This window comes from Schistocerca gregaria, chromosome 2, assembly GCF_023897955.1.
Source record: "Schistocerca gregaria isolate iqSchGreg1 chromosome 2, iqSchGreg1.2, whole genome shotgun sequence".
Classification (NCBI taxonomy): domain Eukaryota; kingdom Metazoa; phylum Arthropoda; class Insecta; order Orthoptera; family Acrididae; genus Schistocerca; species Schistocerca gregaria.
The window spans coordinates 923096763-923124213 of NC_064921.1; the positions used below are offsets into that span (position 1 = coordinate 923096763).

General features: G+C 43.2%; 1 protein-coding gene across 1 annotated transcript in view; it reads right to left on the reverse strand.

Moving 5' to 3' along the window:
- Window positions 1-320: 320 nt before the first annotated feature.
- Window positions 321-27451, reverse strand: part of LOC126336053 (glutamate receptor ionotropic, kainate glr-3-like) — a 95595-nt gene continuing 68464 nt past the window's right edge. Inside the window, exons 5-7 of the mRNA XM_049999533.1 lie at window positions 23085-23296; window positions 11318-11505; window positions 321-596 (exon numbers count right to left, since the gene is read on the reverse strand). Coding sequence (XP_049855490.1) covers window positions 321-596; window positions 11318-11505; window positions 23085-23296 — 676 coding nt within the window. The remainder of the gene's footprint in view (window positions 597-11317; window positions 11506-23084; window positions 23297-27451) is intronic.

The window sequence follows — 27451 nt, forward strand, 5'->3', positions numbered from 1 at the left end:
CTCTTCGCGTTATTTGCAAGACGTCTGTACTTTTTTGTATTTGTTTCAATGTTTCTTTGTTTCGCTTTGCTATAACCACTGGCATTATATGTTTTCATCAATTATCGGGTGCCGGACAAAGCAATAATCTGGATAACCGCACTTACCAACTGCTTTGGCTAATCGATGCCCTAGAGCCTACTGCAGTCCTACCGCTTGGGTGACATGAGCTACAAAACTACTATGCTGCCGTGGTGAATTTGCGAATAACACTAGTAAGTGTAATAGATTAAGTTGTGACATTTCCAGTGTGTCGCTGACAACCATACAGTTGCACGCGCCTATTTCTTCAGGGATCCCTCTCGACGATGCATCGTCAGTGACACCTTAATCGTGGAGTTGAGCTGGAACCCTCTGGCACCGCTAGTCTTCCAGTGGCAGACGATCTCTAGCAGGAAGATGACCAGCGAGAGGCAGATACCGAGGATGAGCTGAGCGAACTCCCCTTGCACGTGGGTCAGCTGCAGCTTGATTGGTCCATCAGGCGCCTGCGCGTACGAGCGCAACCCTACCTGGGCCGCCAGCTGCACTCGTGGGACCAGCCACTTGCGAGATACCTGCAAAAGACATTCACAGCGCTCTATGTCGGCTTTCTGATATGCACACTGCTGGCCATTAAAACTCCAACAGAAAGAAGAATAGCAAATAACGGAAATATAATTATTGTGGGTGTACAGTACAGTTGGTAGAAAATTTGATTAAATTTGTGGTAAGCGGAATTATGCACACAGAATTGTCAGGACTGGGAGTAGCTGTGCCTATAATGTGGCTATTTATCGAATCGGACTGAGCTTGGATGAAAGATACGGGTAAGTCATTCCATGTTTATTCACACCAGTTTTTATTCAATTTAGTGACTCGTGAATAGTGGCTTTAAAATTTCTCAACAATCCTTGACCATACTTTAGTGGAAGAGAGATCTGAAGAACGTGTTGGAGTAGGCAACAGTTGAACACCCCGTCTAATGAGGCATTCCGTAACAGAGCGGACAACATGCCGTTTTCCATTATCTTGCAGAATGATTAATCATGTAGACCCCAAAGGTAGCACACCCAACGCTTTTAATTCAAGAGAAATTTAACAGCTGCTGACAAAATTACTGCAAACGCAAACCGCAGATGACTATCGTATGCAGTCATGGGAACCCATACCATCACATCCGATCTAGCTTTGTATGACAATGACGAATGCCTTCTGGCAACGTTTGTCCTTCGCAAAACCACTGAAAAGATGATGTGGTGCTGCCCATTTACTGATACCAGTCAGTGAACGACTGTTGGCGCACCGCCCTCTGCTGCCACGTCAAGAGAAACCAGAACAAGCGTCGCAGTGCTGAAAATATATGCTGCACCAGACGTCAACACAACGTCCATGTAGATATTGGTCTTGCTACAAACACGACTATAACCTTAACTCACGTACTTGACGTGAGTATTCGATCCTGCATGTTCAAACAAGCAATATACAGCGTTGAAGCAAACGCAACAATGACAGTAGCTGCCCGTGAGCATTGAAACAAGTCAGAGCAGAATGTTCGGAATTTGTGCCGGATAGAGCGTCGAACCCTGATTTGTCGCTTGTCATGAACGGTTGCCTTAACCTCTTCGGCCATCCGTACATGGTCCTTGACCGACTCCAATTTTCAACTTCTCCGCACACTACTGATGAAGTGTTCATGTCCATTGTCCTCAGTGCTTGTAGCATGTCGCTGATTACCGTACGAGGTCTAGCGTTTGTGTTCATGTGTGCAGAAGGGATTAGTGTCCGCCCGCCCTATTTGTGTCAGTGTATATGATATCAGTTCTTGTGGAAATGTCCGAAAGAACAGACATCATAGAAAAATCAGGGTGTCACTGGTAACATTACCACCTCAAATACATACGACACATAATGTGAAGAATTATGTTGGCCATGGGTGCACCTGTCTTAGGGGCTCACACGATGGGCGGGAATGCGCAATTCATAAATGTATGAAATATCACATTCAACACAAATGGTTCAAATGGGTCTGAGCACTATGCGAGTTAACTTCTTAGGTCATCAGTCGCCTAGAACTTAGAACTAATTAAACCTAACTAACCTAAGGACATCACATACATCCATGCCCAAGGCAGGGCTCAAACCTGCGACCGTAGGGAGCGCTCGGCTCCAGATTGTAGCGCCTAGAACCGCACGGCCACTCCGGCCGGCCATTCAACACAAAGTAATTTTTTTTATATGGTACATTTATGGTTTATCTATGGCAATGAAAACTAGAGGTAAACTGTTCTAAATCTCATACTTTCTGAAATGGTTAACCTTTGAAGGAATGGAAACTACATCACCGTTTCTGTCGTAACCCGTAAAGCAAGGGTTGGCTACGGCGCGCTTCAGGACATTGCAAGCAACCTGTCTGATGGCATTACAGCATTACGGCAGAAAATATGACATCAGTTGGTTGCTTGATCCAGGAGAGGGAACCGAACGGCAAGGTTATTGGTCCCATTGGATTAGGGAAGAATGGAGAAGAAAGTCGGCCATCCCTTTCCAAATAAACCATCCCGGCATTTGGCTGCGGATCCTCTACGACCTGATTCCTTTCCCCCATCTGCTCCTATTCCTTGAACATATCCGCATACTCTACACCTCCCGCCGCCTTGATCCCCCTCATCTCCAGGTTGCTCCTCTCCTCTCCAACCACCACCCTCTGCCGCGCCTTCACCCTGTTGTATCCCCCCTACCCTCCATCTCTACACCCTTCATCTCCTTTCCCAAGGTGGCTTCGTCAACTCCTCCTCCCTGATGCCCTCTCTCCCATCATTTATCCCTCCTATCAACTCGATTATCATCTCCCCCACATTTCCTATGTTCTTTCCCCAGGCTCCCTCTTCCTGCAATTCCATCCTGTTTTTGCCCTATCTACCCTCTCTATGCCTCCCTCCCACCAAAATTCCTTTCGCATTCCTCTCCTATGCCTTTCCCCACTCCCTCTGGTGTCTACCAAGCCCTCCCTCTTATGGAACCTCGTCATCCGTTGGCTCCTTCCCCTTCCCTCCCCCCCACTTCTTTTTCCCTCTCCTTCCACCCTTCTCTTTCCCATCATCTGTCCAGGTTCCCCCCGTTTGCCCTCGGCTGTGGTGTCATATTTGTGTCACCTTTTTAGTGCAGTGTTCAAGTGAGAGTTCAATGTTGTGTGTCTTTCCAAAGTGTTGTGAACAGAAATCATGCTGTCGACGGGTGAGTTTTTCATATCACTTGCGAACAGAAACCAGACTGTCGCCATCTTTTTTAATTGCCTGTCTCTTATTTTACCTGTGTGCTTCCTACGTAATTTATTAGCATAACCAACCCATTGTTTTATGTTTTAAGGTCCCCAATTTTCTTCCATTTTATCATTTAGGTCACCAATTTTATCTCCTCCTTTTATTACTTATTATCTTCATTCTTTTTTAAAACAAATTCTGTAGACTGTAGAGCGGCGCACTAAGCTGCTGCCAGCCCCCCCCCCCTTTTTGGGGGTATCCCGTTCACCTCCTTAGTCTGTTTGCTGCCAGAGGTGCCTTCAATACGACGTGTACCATACATCGGAGTGCCATGAGGCCACTGTTTGCCCCAACTGCAAACAAGTGCACTTCCTCATACAGTCTCAACCTGGAGTCCTCCCCCCCCCCCCCCATGCGGCAACACCTGTAACCTTTCTCACCCTACCTGCTCCCAGAAGTGCTAAGCCTGAAGCCCCCCCCCCTCTCTACTCCCAAACTCACCATACCTGTCAGTCCCCTTGATGACCCAACCCCTCCCTGAAACTCCATTCGTCCCCTCCCCCTACAGTCAAGGATATAATCCACTTTGTGACCACTATCCTCCAGATTGTCCATCCCTTTCAACAACCCCATACACACCAACAGATCTCCCTGGCTGCCCGTTCCATTTTCCACCTCAATACCTTCGCCACCTACTCCCATAACGAGGCTCACTTTACCTTCTCCCGTCTCAGCACCGTAGTTTAAACCCCACCATGGCACAACACCATCAAATCTTGTTGAACAATATCTGCTCCCTCCCTACCAACCAGAATCTCCTCATGCACACCCTCGTCTCCTTAATGAAAGTTTTCTCCAACCCAAATGTATTGTCAGCACATCACCCTACCTCCTACATTGCTCCGACAATCACCACCCGATAGCATGTGGCTGTGTCCCCATTCGCCACCATCGCCAAATCCCTGTTCAGCTCCAACCTCTCCTTCCCAACCCCACTGAACAACTCATCCTTAGCCTCTTCTTCCCTGGTCTTACCGTTACCTATGCCACCATCTATATCAGTCCTGCAGAACTCATCCCATTTGACTGCCTCTCCCATGTTGACTATACCTTTTCCTTTTATGTGATTGCCACCAACCTCAACAAGCATGTTTGTTCTGCTGCCCAACTCAGGCAGTGGCATCGGATCCTCATCTTGCTGCTTGGTGATCACCTCCCACTTCCACGACACACCCGTCCTGAATCAAATACCATTCCGAATGTAGTCCTGGCCTCCCCCAACCTCCTTGGATGCATAATGGTGGAATTCCTAGACCCCATCGGTAGTGTCCATCTCCCTGTACTCTTTACCATGTTAGATGGATGTAACCCACATGTCACTCCCCGCAACGACCCTCCCTGAAATATGTCCATAACTTCTCCTGCACTGACTGGAATACCTTCCAGGCCACCCTCAATACCAAGGTTGAAAGACATCCCCTCACCTACCACCAGCCTAATGACATCACCCATGCTGCCTCCTTTCTCCAGCAGACCTTGTCTGAGACCATTGAGGCTCATTTTCCCGCTACTGCCATTAATCGACATTGTGCCACCTTACCCCCATAGGCTGTCCTCCTCCTGCGAGAATCCCATCATCTCTACCGTGCTTTCCTCCACACACGAGACTGGGACACACTCCAATGCCACTGACCACTCCAGAGACATATTCAGAATCTGCTCACAGCCAAAAATCGCTGGGACTGGCGCCAGACCAGCACCCGCCTAAATGCTACCCTACCAATAAACTCGTTTAATTACTGGTCAGCCTTCAACTGCCTTACTGGACCTAAACCCTCTCTGCAGTAACCCCTCCTCCATAATGACCCACCGTTTACTGACAACCTTACCAAGGCCAATTATTTGGCTTTCTACCTTTCCAGTATACTAACAATCCATGAAGATCCTCTATTCTATTACTCCCTCTTTCCTGATGTCCAAGACTGGATTGACACCTCTGCCTCTCCACTCAAACCTAGCTTCCAGTAATTGGACAACATTCCACACACAGATCTCAACAACCCCATAACAACTCAAAACATCATAACTGCAGTTCACACAAAACACAACACTGCTCCTGGTCATGACCGTGTCACCTACTGCCATCTATGTGAAGCTCCCATTTCCTTCCTCACCCTCCTGGCCACACTATACAATGTGGTCCTATCCACCAGCTAATACCCTGACCTGTGCAAAACCTCCCAGATCCTGATGTTCCCCAAGCCCACCAAACTACCCTATGATATCTCCTCTTACCATCCATTCTTAACTTACAAATCCACCAGCACCTCCACCTGCACCACCTCCTTCCCCCACCCAATGTGGCCTCTAGCCCTCTTTTTCTGCCAATAACGTTCTCCATCAACTCGTCTCTGAACAACTCAATTCCCATCGCTCCGCCATCTTCCTCTCTCACTACCTCAAACATGCTAAGGACTATGCATGGCATTCCTGTCTCCTCTTCAAGCTCCAAACCTTCGCCCTGATCGCTTCCTTCCTCTCTTATCACCCATCCTATGTTACCATCCACAACACCAATTCGTACACCTTCTACCCCTCTGCTGGTGCGCCCCAAGGTTCCGTCCTCTCCCCTATTCTATACCTTCTCTATACGGCAGACATGCCATCGCCCCAAAGTCCCATTCTTCTTGTCCCAAATGCTGATGACACCACATTCCATGCCCTCACCCCCACCCTTCAACGCTCCCAGGGCCCTCTCCAATCCCATCTTGACCAGTTCACCACTTGGTGCTACCAGTGCCTGCTCAAAGTCAGTCATTCCAAAACCTTGGCTATCATCATAGGCAAAACCACCCCTTCCTATTATCTCCTGGATATCTATCTTATAATTTAAGGCCGCCCACTAACCTCACCCCCACACTCAAGTAACTTGGTGTCACCTTCGACTGCTACCTTTCCTGGACCCCCCATCTCTGAACATTCCAAGCCAAGGCACGAACCTGTCTCCATCTCCTCAAACTCCTCTCTGGCCATACACGGGTCTGGACCACTCCACAATCCTCCACACTTTATATCAATGCTTTGTACGCCCCATCCTTTGTTATGCCCACCCCACCTGTATATCCACCCCTCCCACCTACTATAGGTCCCTTCAAATCCGTGAATGCTGTGCACTCTGCCTCACCTATCACATCTGTCTCCCATCCCCCACACAGATCCTTTACGACCTGATTCCTTTCCCACTCCTCCACATTTTCCTCAAACGGATATGAATCCTTTACACCTAACACAAGCTTCATCCTTCCCACCCACTTGTCTCTCCCATCCTCTTCCACCCCAACCCACTGCCGCACTTGTTCTCTTGCATCCCAACTGTTCTCCATCTGCACGCTTTTCCACACCCTTGCCAACTCCCCCTTCCTGATGATGTCCTCGTTCCTTCCATATACCCCTTCTATCATAACTAATCCTCCCCATTTTTCCTTCCCCTTTTCCTCCAGGGCTCCCACTATCCCTCTTCCCCCTTCTTTCTCCCTCCCACCTCCTCGCTCCCAGTTTCCCACTCCCTCTCCCCTCCGTGGGCTTCCTCACATAACCCTACCCTCTCCTCCATCCTCTCCCATTCCCTTTCCCTTCCTGTCTCCCATTGGATACTTCCCCCCTCTTTCCCCCATGACTGTCCCCTGCACCCATTGGCAGCCCCCTCCCCCTCATCTCATGTGTTCAGTGCACCGAAGATCATCAAAAATGTGCTACAGTGTTCTTTTCACCTACGTGCGACAGTGTTCTTCTTCAGTGAGTTCCTCTGTTCGCGTGTGAAACTGTTTGTCTACGTTTGTGTGCACTGTTGAACTTACTTGTACACTCAGTGCCTTCCGCGAACGCCCTCATTTCATTTCTTATGTATGCCTCCGGTTTTTATCATTCATGTATGTCTCTGGTTTTTATCATTCATGTATGTCGGTTTTTCTGTCTCCATGTTTTCTGTCTGTTATTCTGTGGCCAAACAGCGGTGAAGATATGCCGCTGCTGACCTACCATTTGTAAGGTATTAAAATAACAATAAAGGAAAAACTTAATTTTCCAACTTGCGAATTTATATGACCTATATGACCGAGGTGTTACGACAAAACGCATTGGAAGAATCCTTGTCAGTCATTACTATGCTGTAGCTTTTACCTATTTTATGTTAGGACAAGGAATGAGCGGTTGGGCATAGCATGTAGTGACTTAGTTGTGCTACCATTGCCTCGGTTGCTTGGTCCACTATATCTGTAATTGTCATATGTATGGTCATAATTCCCATTATATATTCTCCAACTCATGTTTTACATCAGAAAAGGACGAAGTAGTTCGCTGAAACTGGTAATGTAATCCCTTTTTTTAAAGAAAAATTTTATCTCTTGTGACTATAGCTTCACTATTGTAGTGTCAAAGAAACGCTTACCTTATAGTCATACTACTTACGACAGTTATGTCTGAATACAGAAAGATGTCATCAAACTAGCGTAGCTGACGAAGAACGAAGAGGCAGCCCGTTTCGGCGTATCACATTAGAGGTGATAGTAGTAAAAAGAACAGGTGTCATGAACCAATTTTCAACATTTTTTCACGACGTTGTCACTGCGACAAATTCGCAACCCACTTGATTCCACCCACTCTAAACAGCTGTGGAACCGTCGCAGAAGTAGAAAAGCCACAGCTGTCCTGTCATCTCAGACTATTTCTATAACCGCGTACTCAAATGGAAACCACCATCTTGATTACTGTATCAAAGTGATTCATAGGAAATGATTTGAAAAAGGTAATGTTATGCTGAGATGTGTTGTATACTTCCGCGGTGAGTTGCTGACAGATTATTCCCTTAAGGGGCAAAAGTGTTACAGTAGCATAGTACTAAATCTTGTGACGAGGTTACAGGAGGTTCTCAAGAAGAAGGTCCTAGGAAGCTCTGTAAGGGAGTGTTTTTACTCCACCACAACTCCCCAAACCATTCTTCACATATTAGTCGCACCTGCTGCTATTTGGGGCATAAGGTGTGGGTGGTGGTGAAGATAATTTGTTGGTTTGCCTGCACGACAACAGTGTTACGTCTGGACTAAGATTTTATGACACTTTTGTGGAAAGGACTAGTAAAATTACCTGCGAGTGTCAACAATAAGAAAAAAAGTGGTTCAAATGGCTCTGAACACTATGGGACTTAACATCTGTGATCATCAGTCCCCTAGAACTAACTAACTAACTAACTAACCTAAGGACATCATACACATCTATGCCCGAAGCAGGATTCGAATCTACAACAGTCGCGCGGTTACGGACTGAACGCCTAGAACCGCTAGACCACCGCGGCCGGTTCAACAATAATAACCATTCAGCATATTGCTGTAGTCAAAGGTTCATAGCGCCTGTACAAAAATGGTATAAGGAAACTTCTTTATATCACTTTTGTAGAGGCACTTTGAACGACATGGTTATAACCTACTGAAGAAGGCCACTAAGTGCCTGAAACCGGCTAAAGTAATAAAATTTCTTGTTTATTAATGGGTAAAACTACCGTATTTGGCGCAAGCCCGTAACCAGGCTGTTGCCATTACAGCCTTCACAGTGCAGAGTGCAGCCTTCCTCCGATGAATCACCAGCAGGGGGAGAGTGGCGAGCCCAATGGTCCGGCCTTGTTTTACCCGGTACATCGGTACTCATTTGATGGCAGGTTAAGTGGACCTAGGGTAGTCTTAGAGGCACCGGAACCAGGAAGATTATTCGCTCCTACACAGCATTGAAACCAAGACTTCCAGGGCTGAGTCTAACAACACCACTGGCACAATAAAACTGTAGCAACAGTTCATATAGAGAAATGCAGTAGCCACGCACACGCACACACATACGCACACACGCGGAAAGAGAGATAAACAGACAGAGAGAGATAAGATAATGTCGAATTGAGTCCTATAACTTGGAATTGATAAGGAAGCTCTGGGAGGAATTAAAGTAGTAGAGCAGGTAGCTGTGTGTGATTGAGCTCTAGAATAAAAAGGATAAGCCAGTCACTCTGCAACACAATAATATTTTCAACCTGCACGCCTTGACTGGAGTCCGAACACTACTCGAAATTTAATCCGTTTTGCCACACTCGTCTCGCCATCAGCTGCGACAGAGGGCAGATCCATACCCAGATTTGCTTCCGCCATGTCGTCACAGTATAAAGGTCATTCAGTTAAAATGTAGCATACAACGAGTTTTACGCCACAGGAATCGCAGATGGTGGCATTTCCCTCCGGAGTATGAAGCCATCCACTATTCGAAGGAAGTGCATTGTTACTTCGTGAGCGGCCGGAGAAAAGTACACTATGGCTTATAAACAGATTCACTTGGAGTATTAAATTTAACCTTACTCCATGTACTCCTGGCAGGGCAAGTAATGATTTCTTCCTCTCTCCTGGGATGAAGAAAGTAATGCGTTTGAGGCATTTCCAGAATGACGACTAGGCTGTTTTCTTTGAAGAATGTTTCCTGAACAGCGAAATTATTGACTGCGCCAAGTTACCCATCGTTGGGCAGAATAAGTGACATAGAAGGATCAATCTATAGAGGAAGTGGGGCAAGTGACATCAAGTTTCATGATTGTCGTTTGATTTTTTCGAGCTGATAAATCCTTACGACTACCCTTCGTATACATCAAGGTTACCGAAGTTATACGTTACACCCCGATATCGCGCCGAACCTCCTTTTGCCTGGCGTATTGCATCAAGTGGACGTGTCATGGACACAACGAGTCGTAGAAAGTCCCTTGTAGAAGTACTGAGTCATGCTTCCGTTATAGCCGTCCATAATTGCTAAAGTGTTGCTGGTGCAGATATTTGTGCTGGAGCTGACCTCCCGATTATGTCCCATAACAGTTCGATAGGCTTCATGCTGGGAGTTCTGTCGGTCAAATAATTCCTATGAATGGTCCAGAATGTTCTTCAAACCAATCACGAACAACTATGACGCAGTGACGTAATATACTGTCAACCATAAAAATTCCTTCGTTGACTCGGAACGTGAAGTCCAAGAACGGCTGCAAATGGTCTGCAAATAGTAGAACATTAACATTTCCAGTTCATTCCACATAAACATAGTACTCACCATCATGGAGCCATCACCACTTTGAACAGTGCCATCTTTTCATCTGGGATCTGTGCCACGTGGTAAATCTACCATCAGCTCTTACCAACTAAAATCGGGACTTTTTGGCCATGTCGCGGTTTTCCAGTCGCCTATGATCTAACCAATATGGTCACGAGCCTAGCAGAGACGCTGCAGGCGATGCGATGTTATCAAGGGCACTCGTATCGGTCGCCTGCTGCCATAGCCTAATAACGTCAAATTTCACCGCACTGTCCAGACGGATACGTTTATCGTACGCCTGACATTCATTTCTGCTGTTACTTCATGCACTGCTGTTTTTCTGCATTGACAACTTTACGCTAAGTGGAGACCGTCGATCACTGCGTTGTCCGTGGTGTGAGGTAAGGCCTGAAATTTGATAATCTAGGCACGCTCTTGACGCTGTGGATCACGGACTAATGAATTCCGTAACGTTTTCCGAAATAGAATGTCCCATGCGTCTGGCACGAACTACCATTCCTCGTTCAAAGTGTGTTAATTCCTGTCATGCGACCATAACCACGTCGGAAACCTTTCCATATAAATCACCTGAGTTCTAATGACATCTACGCTAATGCACTGTCATTTTATACCTTGTATACGCGTTACTACTGCCATTTCTATATGTGCGTATGGCTATCTCTTGACTTTTGTCAGACCATTGTACATTATAGTAAGACTCAGTGCTACATATTTCACATTCTTACGCAGAGAATAGATGTTGATGTAAGAACTGTCTTAGGATTCTTTACATCTTTATAATGATAGACCCTCGATGGGCACTTGTTAGTAAAAGCTAAGTTAAAAGTAGTATTTTGACATAAATGACTATCGTTTATGAACTATAATTTTAGACAGCAATCATCAGCCTAGACAGGGCGTAATCACACCTGTCCCTGCCATGCGCTTATAATCCCAGCCTCGAAGAGTCTGTCGATGATGTCGTTGAGCTGCTCGAGGTAAGGCCAGCATTTGCGGACCGCAATCACCACATGCTCCCAGTAGATGTCCTCGCGCATTGGTCGCAACCATTTGCTCAGCGCTTCCTCGTCGATATAGTCACCAATGGAAAAGTACCCTGGGGGAAAAAACGCGATAATATCACACCAAACTAGTCTCACACTAGCCATCAATACAATTTTCTGATACTATTAAATTTATCTATCCAGAGAATGAAATTAATTACACGTTGCTATAGGCCTATTAAATAATAACACAAATAGCCATCCACACAATAAATATGCAGTTTAGTACTTCTGCAAAGTTCCTTTCAGGCATCTGAAACTTTGTCTCACTGGAGCACGTGATTAAAGCGTGTGTAATAACAGAACGTGTTGTAGAGAAAAGGAAATGGGATTCTATATCGCCTTTTCATGCACAAAATGTTTCATTAATCTAGTTGCTCACTACATTTGGGAAAATTGTTAGTACATACATTATCCAACGTCACTACAGTACCAAATTACGTTAACAGATTGCCTTCCTCTGTTTAAAAGTATATCAACTGCGTCTTTAATACGCAAACCACTTTACATTTTGTAGTGACGTGTACTTGTGCTGGTAATATCATTTCCCCGCTCCCCTTTAAATTTAATAGAAGAAAGTAATATGTTGTCCGACCCGTCTTCGAGTCTTAATTTTAAACGTTTCCATGATGTGCAACTCCACTCTTGTGTCGTTTGCCAGTGAGTTCTCATCAGTATCTCCATAACGTTCTTGCGATTTGTATGGGAACAAGTGACGAAATGCACAGTCCTTCTCTGTAGCTTCTACTAATCCAACGTGGTAATAGTCCCAGCATGACGAGTAACAATCAAGAATCGTCGACCGAGTATTTTTGTGCTACGCCAGCAGGTGATTCCATTCGATGACTTTATAATGTCTGCAACCGTTAATTTTAGTTTTATTTCTTTGTATGGTAGAGTATCAGGCTTAGCTCATTTTCAGGCATCCTCTTAAAACATATTTTATTTAACAATACATCTTAGCTGATCATTGATTATTTAAAACGACAAACAGGGAGTGAGTCGTATACAAATTACAATAGATACATTTTCATAGAAAATCTTTTGACATGGTACTTGAAAGTGGTCTAACGCTGAAAGTGTGCAATAGTACGAAAATGAAATAAAAGATAACTGTTGCCTACGACACAGAATCATTCAAAAATAAGATATTGAATTTGAGTTTTGTAAGTAGATGAATTACCTTTCCCTAAGATTATTCCAAAGAATTTCAGCCTAGCATCTACTTTTCCTAAAATTAGCTTTATCTCGTCATTAGTTCTCTCTAGGCAGTTATTCGTAGGTATCTTCCGGATAGTCACTATTTGGAGCTATTAATACTGAAAAGTGTAATGGAGCAGTAGTCAGTCTATTTATGTTCATCTATCAGCAGTCATCATATTTACTTACGTTTAAGATCAACATGTAATATCGGCACCAACGTGAATCTTTTGCAGTTCTTACAGCGTTTCGTTATGTCTTCTGGTGTATATTAAACCGAGAGAATGAGTAATTCCGCTCTGCAGGCCTCAGCCTGATGTTATCCTTAACTAGCCGGCCACTGTAGCCGAGCAGTTGTAGGCTCTTCAGTCGGGAATCGCGCTGCTACAGTCGCAGATTCGAATCCTGCCTCGGGCATGGATGTGTGTGATGTCCTTAGGTTAGTTAGGTTTAAGTAGTTCTAAGTCTAGTTATCTTGAGACCAAAATACGAGTGGATGACTGTCACAGGAGCTATGTCGCTAGCGTAGGAAGGGTGTTAAAAATGAACTGTTTGCAATTATTTCTGCGTCTGATTTGCTGTTCCAGAAAAACCCTCGCTCGCCGACAGTAATCCAGGTAATTTGTGGCTCATGGCCTGTCAGAGTTCGTGAATAGGGCTACACTAGGTAGATGCATTAACACTATCAAAAACAGGCTACAATTTCTGTCGTATGTCAACTCGCATGCTCCGATATACTCTATCAATAACCTTACTCCAGAAATAGTCACCTTGAATTTTGTTCTTGCTGCAGAGTGAGCACTTTTCCATTCCATAGAGGATTACTTTAAATCGATGATGGATCCTTTCCTAGAACCCTGAAATGATCCGTTTTAGGCACGCGGGTTTTTGATTTTGTGGCAGGTCGTCGATATCCGATTTTTACTGTTATTTTTGTTTTGTTTGTATACCCATGTCTTTAGAAAATTACTACAAAAATGTTGTCAGTGTATAATGATATAGCGTTGTTCTCATTCGTATACTAACTGTATGTCAGACGAATGAATTGAAGGAAAATAATATTTGAAATTGTTCTCGGCGAAATTCCTGTAGAGTGTCGTGATTCATAATCAATTTCAAACACTAGTTTTCCTAAAAGATATCCGCTATGCATGATTTGCTGAGAAATTACTGCCAGCGCACGAAATCTTCAGCAATGTTAATGACGCCTCATTCCCGAGTAAGATTCGTAAGCAGAAAAGGCACTGTGGTACACCTGTTTTCGCGTGATGTTTCTGGCGTTCGCAACATCTAAGATAGATATCACTCAAGGGAATGTGACAAAGCTTCCTGAAGACTAAACGCAAGATATATTTTATTGTAATAACGTTTAATTTATCAGGTCTTAATAATTTTCGTAAAAATTACCTTTAAGAAAAAAAAGTGGCGCTAAATAATAAAGGTAGAAAGCCAGAATTTTGGTAGAAGATGCCTTTGGAGCTCATAAATAATTGGTGCAAGTTTCAAAGCTAAAGAACGAAACTTACGACCTGAATCCACGTATTTAGAAAAAATGGAAGGCGCTAAATATTGGACTTGGATACATAAAAATTTGTTTTATGCTCCAGTTCACCCTAAAACTAATAACTGAGAGGCAACGTTAAGCTACCTCTTATAGTTTTTGAATTATTAAGTGAGAACCAAATTTTTAACTAAAATACACCCGATTGTAGTAGTTTAACCCTCCCGTTACCAAGCTTTTTCACACCTCTATTTTACCAAGTGGGGTATTTAGAATACCCCAAATGAGTTTTGTGTTTTATTGTAATATTTGTTCTCAGATTTCTTTATTTTCATTGAATGGGTTTATTTAGTACTGAAAAACAGCTTTTCAGCTTATTAGAAGTATTTAATCAGATCACAGATGCAAAGTACAAAGAATGTTTACATCTTTCACTGATTTCAATACTCAACGAACAGAAAATTAATAATCTATGTACCTCAACAGTCACTGCAGTAAAATAACACCAGACTTTTGTCAACTTTTCAGTCAAGTACGTGTTTGCACTGCATGCACTTTGCTATAATAGTTTCTTCTTTGTGTATATTACAAACAGGTTTCTTGCGCGTTACACGACAGAATCTTGATTTCCGATCTTAACATAGTTGTGGCGTTGGTAACTTGGAACACAGGGTCTGGATCACTGCTGTAGGAATTGCAATACCACAAGCTTTTAGTGTATCTCGTACAGCTTTATGAAGAGCGTTGATGTTTTTGGCTCTTTCTTCCATGTTGCCTTCGCTGAGTCCAAATGCCAGTTCAGTCGTGAAGAGTTTACGTCGGCTTCGGTTATTCTTCTGCCATTCAGGAAATCTTTCAGTGTACAGAATATATGCATTCAGTGCTGCAATATCTATCATTTCCATGAAGATTCTTAGTGTCCACCGCCTCGTTCCTGTAACATAACTTTATTCTCTTGTCATTTTGTCCCCATTATCTACAGCACCTTTGCTTTTGTTGTAGTGCAGTATGATTTCGGGTTTGTGTTCACTTTCTTCACCACTCACTTGTCTCTCATTATGATGAGTAGCGAGTAGTGTTACTGCCTTTCCCTTCTTTGGAACATTGGAAACTAGGGATAAGTCATTTGTGAAATGAAACATTGAAGAGTGAACTTCTCTCTTTCTGTTGGGAAATAATTCCTTAGGAATCTGTACACCGTCCTGGATCACTTAGTTTTCGCTAAAGTAACTGTTAGTGTGACGTTCGTGATAATTACAAATCCGCGTGGTGAACGGTGACTATTATTTCCACTTTTGTGGTGAGAATTAATTTCAAACATGCATTTGAGGATTATTAGGGCGGAAGACAACTGTTAGAAACGTACCGTAGAGGCTAGTTGTGATATTTATGATAGAAAGAGTTACTGTCAGTTAAATATAGTGAATTTCAAAGCGTCGTACGTGACAGATTTTACTCATTGTATGTATGAACCAGAACTTCATACTTTCATTTAAAATCATAGTCCTTATCCCACTAAGCAGAAGGAGAATAGAAACATTTCTTTCAGTGGGCTGGACCAGAATGTGGCCGTGCAGACTGGGAACTACGGTCAGTATGTTTTCCTTCGCTTTCTGGGTGACAAAAAAATTAGTTGCCAGGATCGCATGAGAACAAACACAAACACAAACAATTGGTGTATTTTAAACCCACGACCGCACACCGTATCTCCAAAACCATATGTTCAAACCCAACCACACCTGTATTCTACACTGGAAAGTGAATCAACTCTGATAACTTCCAAGCGACATAATGTATCACCGACGAGACAAGGACATAGACAACAGACTACTTCAGGCAATGGTGTCATTTCTGGCCAAATCATCTGCTTTAATCTGAAGAAGAAATTTCTGGGAATGTACGTTACGAGTACAGTATTGTTTGGAAGTGCACTATTTGCCAGGCGTAGTGGCCGCTTGGTTTGAGGCGCCATGTCACGGATTGTGCGGTCCCTCCCGCCTGAGGTTCGAGTTCTCCCTCGGGCATGGGTGTGTGTGTTGTTCTTAGTATAAGTTAGTTTCAGTAGTGTGCAAGTCTAGGAACTGATGATCTCAGCAGTTTGTTCCCTTCGGAATTCACACACTTTTGAAGTGCATTATTGTCCGTGGGAAAACCGGGAAAGTAAATCGAAGAGTTTCAAATGTGGGGCTATAGACGGATTTTGAATATTAGATTGACTGATAATATAAGAAATAAGAAAATTCTCCTACGAATATGCATGGAGAGTAAATTGTGAAAAACATTAACAGCACCAGACACACTACGACAGGACAAGTGTTAAAACATAAAGGAATAACTTCCATGTTACCCGAGAGAGCTGTAGTGGGTAAAGCCGTTACTGGAATATGTGAAATGGGATGACTGTGTTGGCTGCAAGCTCTACTCTGTGGTGAAGAGGTTGGTATAGGAGAGGAACTCGTAGTAATGGGCAGCATCAAACCAGTCAGACGAATGACGACCTAAAAAACAATGTTGTATGCGGTTTCAAGAGAATCTACGTTACGTTATCGATTGTCAAGACGAAGATTTTCGTGGTTAATATCTTCCACGCATTGCAATGTGGCAAGACATTGTAAGAGGTCCATGATTAAAGAATATGTTGCTAGCACACTCGAGCAGATGTAATTTCGATGTATTGCTCACGCGATGCCTGCGACATGTAAGCTATAACAGAATCTGAGACCAAAGAGTAGTGTTGACTGCAGTAGGAACTGTGTGGCAGTAGCAGTAAGTAGTTGCTAGCAGTCTGGTGTATCGTGTTGGCTGGGCCGGTCGTGTGTAGCGATGGCGGAGCCTGAGCGTTGTAGGATAAGGTAAAAGCAGCCTCGCGCCTATGTAGTATTGTTACATCAAGTCCCATGTAAATGTTTCTAAAAAATCTCTTAATAATAATATTTCTTATAAAAAGTAACTTTCGACAATCATTCACTTCAATTTAAAGAATTTACTAATTTCTCCGATCCTTGGTCAACCCGATTATTGAAAAGAAAAATCAGTTGTTTCCTTTTATATAAGACAAATCTATCGGCCAGCATTGCACTTAGCTGCGCCAGATAAAATTTATTATAGGAGCAGATATATACGCTTTATCCGGCGACCTAATTAAGGTAAGATTTTTCAGTTCATTCAGAATGATGTATCAGGGCCATGACACAGCACTGCTGACGTCCAAAATTTACCAGGTTAAATTGACAGTCAATTATTGAAAGGTTATAAGTGAGTCGCAGTTTTATTGAGAGATTAGTCGCATTGTATCATTGGTAGGTTACGGAATGTATCTGTGGGAGGTTACGCTGAATGCTATAAATAATTATATTTCTTACTGTTGGGAGGTTACGGAAATTACACTCCTGGAAATTGAAATAAGAACACCGTGAATTCATTGTCCCAGGAAGGGGAAACTTTATTGACACATTCCTGGGGTCAGATACATCACACGATCACACTGACAGAACCACAGGCACATAGACACAGGCAACAGAGCATGCGGAATGTCGGCACTAGTACAGTGTATATCCACCTTTCGCAGCAATGCAGGCTGCTATTCTCCCATGGAGACGATCGTAGAGATGCTGGATGTAGTCCTGTGGAACGGCTTGCCATGCCATTTCCACCTGGCGCCACAGTTGGACCAGCGTTCTTGCTGGACGTGCAGACGGCGTGAGACGACGCTTCATCCAGTCCCAAACATGCTCAATGGCGGACAGATCCGGAGATCTTGCTGGCCAGGGTAGTTGACTTACACCTTTTAGAGCACGTTGGGTGGCACGGGATACATGCGGACGTGCATTGTCCTGTTGGAACAGCAAGTTCCCTTGCCGGTCTAGGAATGGTAGAACGATGGGGTCGATGACGGTTTGGATGTACCGTGCACTATTCAGTGTCCCCTCGACGATCACCAGAGGTGTACGGCCAGTGTAGTAGATCGCTCCCCACACCATGATGCCGGGTGTTTGCCCTGTGTGCCTTGGTGGTATGCAGTCCTGATTGTGGCGCTCACCTGCACGGAGCCAAACACGCATATGACCATCATTGGCACCAAGGCAGAAGCGACTCTCATCGCTGAAGACGACACGTCTCCATTCGTCCCTCCATTCACGCCTGACGCGACACCACTGGAGGCGGGCTGCACGATGTTGGGGCGTGAGCGGAAGACGGCCTAACGGTGTGCGGGACCGTAGCCCAGCTTCATGGAGACGGTTGCGAATGGTCCTCGCCGATACCCCAGGAGCAACATGCCCACTATACGCCCTCGCTCAAAGTCCGTCAACTGCACATACGGTTCACGTCCACGCTGTCGCGGCATGCTACCAGTGTTAAAGACTGCGATGCAGCTCCGTATGCCACGGCAAACTGGCTGACACTGACGGCGGCGGTGCACAAATGCGGCGCAGCTTGCGCCATTCGACGGCCAACACCGCGGTTCCTGGTGTGTCCGCTGTGCCGTGCGTGTGATCATTGCTTGTACAGCCCTCTCGCAGTGTCCGGAGCAAGTATGGTGGGTCTGACACACCGGTGTCAACGTGTTCTTTTTTCCATTTCCAGGAGTGTATTTTGTGGGGAGGTTACAACATAAGAAGACCACTGAATCATTATCGTCGGTTTTTCACATGCTTTGCCCAACTAAACACATAAAGCTGTTAATTGAGACATAGTCAGGATGGAGACAAAGGATCTAAAAGTTTGACGTTAAGGTAAAATTAGGTAAATAATATATCTGAAAGGTCATGAGGAATAATATTAAATGGTGACTAGTTTCCGCCGATTACACAGTCATTTTCAGATCTGGAATAATAGCAAAATACTGCAATAAGGTAGAGTACCAGAAAAGATTACACAAACCGGAATACTACAACCAAAAATTCGATTGTACACGGATTACAGAAACACGTGTAGTGTAGTTGATTTGCTGCAGTCACACGAAATCGTATGTACGTACACCTGTCTTCCGGAACTCTGTCGTCTACGACATACCCCTGATGCACCGAGACCTTAGACGGAGGGGGAAATATCACTTTCACATTACGCCTCCTTAATACCGTACAAGCCTCGGTGGAAGAGTTCCTAAATATGGTAAATAAACTCTCAGTTTGAAAACCTCATCCTCGTCCTTGTTCTGGCATTTTTACGTCTGCTGAGTTTTCTGTACTTAGCGTGACGAAAATACACTGTCGAGGAACAGTTGTTATTGTTGTTGGTGGGCAGGAGAGCCAACACCGTGTTACTAGAGGAGGCCGAAAGGCACGCGATTAAGCTCACGCAGGCTGGCATAAGGTCTGGAACAGGACAAGGAAATATGAATTTAGAAAAACGGACGTAGCTGGTGGAATACTGAACTTTAATCCATTAATGACGAACGTCGGTCTGGACGGTACATGATTCTCAATATCAATAGTAACTGATAATGGCGCTTTGCTAGGTCGTAGCAAATAACGTAGCTGAAGGCTATGCTAACTATCTTCTCGGCAAATGAGAGCGTAGAAGTCAGTGAACCACCTCTAGCAAAGTCGGCTGTACAACTGGGGCGAGTGCTAGGAAGTCTCTCTAGATCTTCCGTGTACCGGCGCTCGGTCTGCAATCACTGATAGTGGCGACACGCCGGTCCGACGTATACTGCCGGACCGCGGCCGATTTAAAGGCTACCATCTAGCAAGTGTGGTGTTTGGCGGTGACACCACAGTTATAATTCCTGTTGCATATTATCGACGTCCGAGATGGCATGGGCTTGGTGGATCAAGGTATTCGGAACACCGACTACTTGTGCCGGATAATGGAAGATGGTTTCCTGTAAATAAAGCTCTGTGTAAGTGGACTTTCGAAATGTCAAGTGTCCACTTGTACCATTGTTCTCGCATTGCACGAAGACCTCTAAAAACGGCAAACAAGGTTATGTCTCCCTCTCCATAATAAATTTCACAGATAAAACCTGCTTAGCCTTTCTTTACTGCAGGGCCATCTACTTTGATCTACCGTTATGATTCCCGTTTACTTCATAATGCGCATAGGTGAACCCATATCTCATACAAAGTGAATAATTGGTCCATAAAAGCAATTTACGTATTCACTTGCAGTTTACATTCAACAGATGCCCTCTCTGCCGTTGTACATAGCTTTGTCATTTTTAGTTCTTCACGTAACTGGTGGAATACGGCTTCCTATAACATGTCATAACATCATTTACTTCACACACTGAATCTTAGGATTCCACATCTACGTTAACATCCATATCCGCGCTGTGCAAACCATTGTGAAATGCGTAGGAGAGTGTACGTCTTATCGTTCCAGTTATTACGACTTTCTCCTGTTTCATTCAAATATGGAGCGCGGGATGAATGGTTATTTAAATGTCTCCATGCGCGCTAAAATAAATCTAATTCTTTCCTTACGGCGCATTAGAGCACAATACGCAGCGTGCTGTAATGTAATCTTAGCTTCATCATTTAAAGCTGGTTCTTGATACTTTGTAAATGGGCTTTCTCTGGATACTTTACGTCTCTCTTCAAGAAACTGCTATTTCAGTCCTGTGACACTATCCTATGGGTCAATCATACCTGTGACCATTTGTGCTACCCTTGTCTGTCTTGGTTTAATATCACTTGCTAGTTCTATTTCTCATAGGTCCCACACACTCGAGCTGTTTTCTAGGACTTGTTAGCACGAGTAATTTACAAACAGTTGGTAGAGCACTTGCCCGCGAAAGGCAAAGGTCCCGGGTTCGAGTCTCGGTCGGGCACACAGTTTTAATCTGCCAGGAAGTTTCATATCAGCGCACACTCCGCTGCAGAGTGAAAATCTCATTCTGGAAACATCCCCCAGGCTGTGGCTAAGCCATGTCTCCGCAATATCCTTTCTTTCAGGAATGCTAGTTCTGCAGGGTTCGCAGAAGAGCTTCTGTAAAGTTTGGAAGGTAGGAGACGGATACTGGCAGAAGTAAAAGCTGTGAGTACCGGACGTGAGTCGTGCTTCGGTAGCTCAGTTGGTAGAGCACTTGCCCGCGAAAGGCAAAGGTCCCGAGTTCGAGTCTCGGTCGGGCACACAGTTTTAATCTGCCAGGAAATTTCATATCAGCGCACACTCCGCTGCAGAGTGAAAGTCTCATTCTAGTGGCCTTTGTATATTGACTGAATTTCCCTAACATCAGCAATAAAGCAAAGCCTTCCACCTGCTTTACTCAGTATGGAGCCTTTGAGATCACTGCATTCTGAATCCCCACTAAGCATAACACACAGGTATTTATATAAGTCGACCGGTGTCATCTGTGACATATTGATATTACCGTCATAAGCTACTGCGTTTCTTTGTAGTTTTGTGAAGTACACAGTTTTACATTTCTGAACATGTAAAGCAAGTCGCCAGTCTTCGGACCACTTTGAAATCTTGTCAAGCTCTGGCTACATGTAATAATAGCAATTCCTCATAGACAGTATCCGCCAAAAGTCTGAGTTTACTATTAATATTGTCTGCAAGGTCATTAGTATTCAGCAAGAACAGCACGGATCCCGACACACTTCTCTTTCCAACAATCGAGGTTATTTCTACATCTTGCATTTCCTATATGTTTCCGCCTGTAACTGCGTTTTACCACGGGCCTTCACATTTTCAAGAGAAATAGAGCGATATTTGAAGTATATTTTTCACATACTTGTCCTTCAGAAGTTTTAAACCGCTCAAAACCAAAAGAACTTTACAGCTACTAGCTGAAAGCTGTGTGTACATTGGAATGAAACTCTCACAACAGGGTTACTACAAAAAAGCGTTTAAATACAATTGTTCCCTACACGAAGTAGATACTCGACTTTTGTGATTGCACTACAGGTACTAACATCACAGATACAAAAGGGAATATATGCCATTGACGTTCCTGTACACCTCTTTTAGTATAAAGGTTTACAGCAATCTTAAGTTATTCAGTAATTTCTGCCTGCAAGAAAACCAGCTACAGTTGCAAGAATATTTCATTTAAAGTACGCCTGGTTTCGGTCTCACACAGGGACATTTTCAAATCACTTCAAATGCAGCTACTTTTGTATGAATAGATGTATTTGACGTCATCTAACATTGGCCGTGTGTGAGGCCAAAAGTGGTAGTGTTTTTTAAATAAAATCTGTAGCCAGGAGAGCTGCTGTTATTGCTACCTGTTATTTGCAGTCGTGCAACTCGTCACAATAACAAAGGAGAATTTAAATGTTTACCAGATAATTATGTAACAGCGATAAATGGTTCTGCCCAGAGGAAAAACAGTTTTTCTTGCTATATTGCTGTGTCCATGTAGTTCTAACAACGTAGGCTCTGCAATTTTCTGTTTCATGCCTAATAACTGGGCTTTGACTTTAATCATTACGTTTCGTCCATTACAGGACTCACAGTACCTGCGCAAGTTTAGGATGTAGACAAAAGCGGTAAGATATGGAAGGCAGGATCGGTGTAGGCAGCGTACTTGGGGGTAGGAGATGCTGTCAAGGCTACCCCTCACGTCAAGCGGAAGATCCGGGTTCGATCTCAAGCCCAGCACAAATTTTTATTGTTACCAATGCACAGAGTAGCCAAAGTTTAGCCGCATTTTCAAATGTGAATATGATTCTCATACAGTTCTTCTTGTTATTGTTCTTCAAGGGGAACTATAATTCCTTCTTACATATTAGGAAGCGTATGTGGAAGAGACAAGAGCTTCGACCACAAGATGTTTACCAGATAATTACCATTAGTCACCTCGGCAGGAATGACAATGACAACCATTTCCCATAACCATAAAATATGTACTTAAGAGATAAGGGAATAGAACGTAGGAAACCTCGGCTAGTTTATCAATACGAATTACAAAATATGTGGAATATCCTATTTTACATTTTATGGTGACTCAACCAGCAGGAAACTACGATAAGTAGATCATACCTCCCGGAAGTCTCTCGACGATAAACGCCAGGTCTCGTGTGGTGACTCGAGAACGCAGGACGTCTGGTGTGAGAACTCGGAAACGCTCTATCAGGTCCAGGTAGACTTGATCTGTAAGTTCTCTGAGCGAATTGATGAACGCACTGTCGATTTGTGCCCATTGCAGCCCACTGTCATGCAAGTCAACCACGGTGTCTATGGGAGGCTCATATCTAGAAAAATAACAAAATTGAAATTACTGTGTTAAATAGCAACTCTTATATGTATAACAGACCAACAATATTGGCATATTAACCCTTAGCTGCTGTAAACCGTGTCAAAAGCAGCTTATGTTCTTTTTATTAATTTGATGCTGCCCTTCAACGTTTACTGCCTTACTCAGATTCTTTAACCTTCATCTGCACAATACACCAATACACCTACACATCGATAACGTTTTACTTAATGCAATTCACACCTAACCCTATTTTCCCTTTTATTTCCCTTGTAAATGCTAAAAATGTTATATCTTCATTTCAAAACTTGTATATTGTAAGTTATACTTATTTTAGTGTCACATTTCAAAGGCCCTCAGATATTACAGCAGTGAAATGAAAATGTTGAAATGAAAAGGTAGAAATACCGTCTACTTTGTCTCAATAACACGCTGTTTGTCTCTGATGGCATATAAGTTGTCCAAAAGTGTCTTCAGTGTTGTGCTGCAGAGTTGTATATAAATTACTCAACAACAGAAAAGAATTGTTTTCGTCACATACCGATCACTTCCATTATTTGCTATCATTCATTTGAATAAGTTAAATAGCATGAGCTACAAATATTCGTGTTATAGGTCAGCATCTTACATGTAGCTACACGAACAATTTCAACACACACTACGCCCTCTTTTGGACTAAAAATATTCTTGCACCTGAATTGAGTCAGGCAAAAATTCTAATTCGCAATATAATAAATATTAGGAAAGTAATACACCATTACATTGCCAAAACTGCGAAGCTAGAAAATGTAGAGCCATCCATCACAATAATGCAACATCTTAAACTTCACAGACAAACTAACGCAATTTTTCAATGAAATTTTCAGTTGTAACCACCAACAGAGAATCGGCCTTAAATAATGTAACCGTTGTTTACATTAACATTTTCATAATTCAAGTGACTGTAACTGAGAATTCTACAACATATATACTTCTCTTATTTCACGTGTAGCGCCAGATACAAACATAAAATTTATATGAGCGCTTTGTTCGAAGATTGAGCTTAGTGGTTAACCATAATATTTAATTTTTTGCCGCTGACAGCCATCAGTACAAAACTCTATGCGTTGATTTGCCTTTCGATCACATAACTTATCTTGGACACTGTTTTAAGTCGATAAATATCACCTACAGAGGTTATGAGAAGTATTTGGCAATGCAGATCGTTTTTGACACTAAGAGAAATTGACATGTCATAGTATTCTCTGTTTTCGAGATAAACGAGAAACGAGTATGTGAAACCAATGAAAACCACTGAAGCGGAGTCAATGTTTGGTCGAAGGAAAAAGGGGGGGGGGGGAGGAGGAGATACAATGACATGAAATTATAATAGTACAAGACGTTCTGATATTCTGAACATGCAGTGTAATGAATCTGGTACTCACTTGGAAATCATAGCAAAAATTTTCATTTGTAATTACATATTACTAATAGTTAATTTTGTGCACTTGAATGTAGCGTCACAAAGCAAAGAATAAATTTCCGAGGAGAGCATATGAAAGAAAGCTCCAACGAAAATGATGATAGTAGGAACATTCTCCTGCTTACGATACAGTCTTCATTACAACCAAGATGATGTATAATAACCCTCCAGTTAATTGTAATACTGTGCTTTTTTATTAATTAACACTAACTATGGTGAACTAGGTTCCCTCAACTACGAGATTATTTCAATACATTCACTTTGAATGCATGTTTATTAATATAAAATCACTTTCCGTCACATAAACGTATCACATTACACATGATTTTGCGATACTGTGTGATGTTACCTCAAACAAGAGAACCGCCACTTTGCGTGGGCTCTCTTGCTCACTACAGTTCAACACTAACTAACTCGTTGTTTGCCGTGCGCGCTACTGCACACTTTGTGCGTCAGTGATATTGTATTCATACATACTCCCATCGAAATTAAAACTTTTGACACTGACGTTAACTGTGAAATAAAATTGGGAAGCATAGTATATTAGGCTAACTAGTGATAACTATTAATTGAGTACAATTAATTAAGTATTAAATAGTATGAAAACTGATAGTTAATTCATCTGCGTGACCGTGAAGGTAACAGCGACATAAACACTAATTGTCATTTCCCCCTGGGGTTTACATCTAGTGAATAAGTGTTTGACGACACAGGGTACCGAGCTGAGTCTCGAGTAGCTTCCGCTTACTTATGCCTGCCTCTCCTCTTTTTATCTTTCGTTCCTGGCCATCCTTGGACTCCTTTTGTTCTTTACGGCCCCAATGATGATGGGTTTCGATGAATAACATGTCTTCGTACATTCTAACCTCTACTTCTCAGGCTCCATGTTCAACGGCTTGGAACATGGAACAGGGCAGCCTTTTACATCTCAATGATGCGAAAGGGCGGTTGAACCATCTTTGACCAAAAGAGAAGTCCTAAATGGTAACTACAACCGAGATGGAGACAACCGGTACAGTGCGGGTTGGGAAATAATTTAAAGAAAGAAAAAGAAAAAAAAGTAATGTCTGTTCTTTAGAGGAGCGGCTACGAAAGGCGTCAGTTCCCCATGTCAGAAGCGGCCTAAGGTCATGCTTGCAACAGCTTTTAAACTGCTTGGCGACAAGCTTTATGACAATCCGGCCGTAAAACCACTTTCACATCTTTATGGAAATGCTGTCCCAAGGATTCGGTAGCATGGTTGGGGCGTCCCCTGAAAGCGACACATTTTGGCAGAGCCCAGTCAGCGTGGCCAATACGCAAGGGTTACCATCGCAACGGCGATGGTCTTGAGTACAGTATTATAGGAATGGAAAAGATGTAGATGAAGATGAAACAGTAGATATGACACTGCGTGAAGGGTTTGACAGAGCACTGAAAGACCTGAGTCGAAACAAGGCCCCGGGAGTAGACAACATTGCATTAGAACTACTGGCGGCCTTGGCAGAAACAGTCCTGACAAAACTCTACCATGTGGTGACCAAGATTTATGAGACAGTCGAAATAGCCTCAGACTTCAAAAAGAATATAATAATTCCAATCTCAAAGAAAGCAGGTGTTGACAGATATGAAATTTACCGAACTATCAGTTTAATAAGCCATGGCTCCAATATATTAACATGAATTCTTTACAGACGAATGGAAAAACTGGTAGAAGCCCACCTCGGGGAAGATCAGTTTGGATTCCATAGAAATGTTGGAACACGTGAGGCAAAACTGACCCAACGACTTATCTTAGAAAATAGATTAAGGAAAGGCAAACCTATGTTTCTAGCATTTGTAGACTTTGAGAAAGCTTTTGACAATGTTGACTGGAATACTCTCTTTCAAATTCTGATGGTGGCAGGGATAAAATACAGAGAGCGAAAGGCTATTTACAAGTCGCACAGATACCAGATGTCAGTTATAAGAGTCGAGGGACATGAAAGGGATCCAGTAGTTGGGAAGGGAGTGAGACAGGGTTGTAGCCTATCCTTGATGTTATTCAATCTGTATATTGAGCAAGCAGTGAAGGAAACAAAAGAAAAAATCGGAGGAGGAATTAAAATCCATGGAGAAGACATTGTAATTCCGTCAGAGACAGCAAAGGACCTGGAAGAGCAGTTGAACGGAATGGACAGTGTCTTGGAAGGAGGATATAAGATGAACATAAACAGAAGCAAAACGAGGGTAATGGAATGTAGTCGAATGAAATCGCGTGACGCTGCGGGAAAAGATTAGGAAATGAGAGGCTTAAAGTAGTAAATGAGTATTGCTGTTTGGAGAGCAAAATAACTGAGGGTGGTCGAAGTAGAGAGGGTATAAAATGTAGACTGGCAATGGCAAGGAAAGCATTTGTGAAGAAGAGAAGTTTGTTAACTTCAAGTATAGATTTACGTGCCAGGAAGTCCTTTCTGAAAGTATTTGTATGGAGTGTAGCCATGTATGGAAGTGAAACGTGTACAATAAATAGTTTGGATGAGAAGAGAATATAAGCTTTCGAAATGTGGTGCTACAGAAGAATGCTCAAGATTAGGTGGGTAGATCACATAACTAATGAGGTATTGAATAGAATTGGAGAGAAGAGAAATTTGTGGCACAACGTAACTAGGAGAAGGGATCGGTTGGTGAGGCATTTCTGAGGCATCAAGAGAGCACCAATTTAGTGTTAGA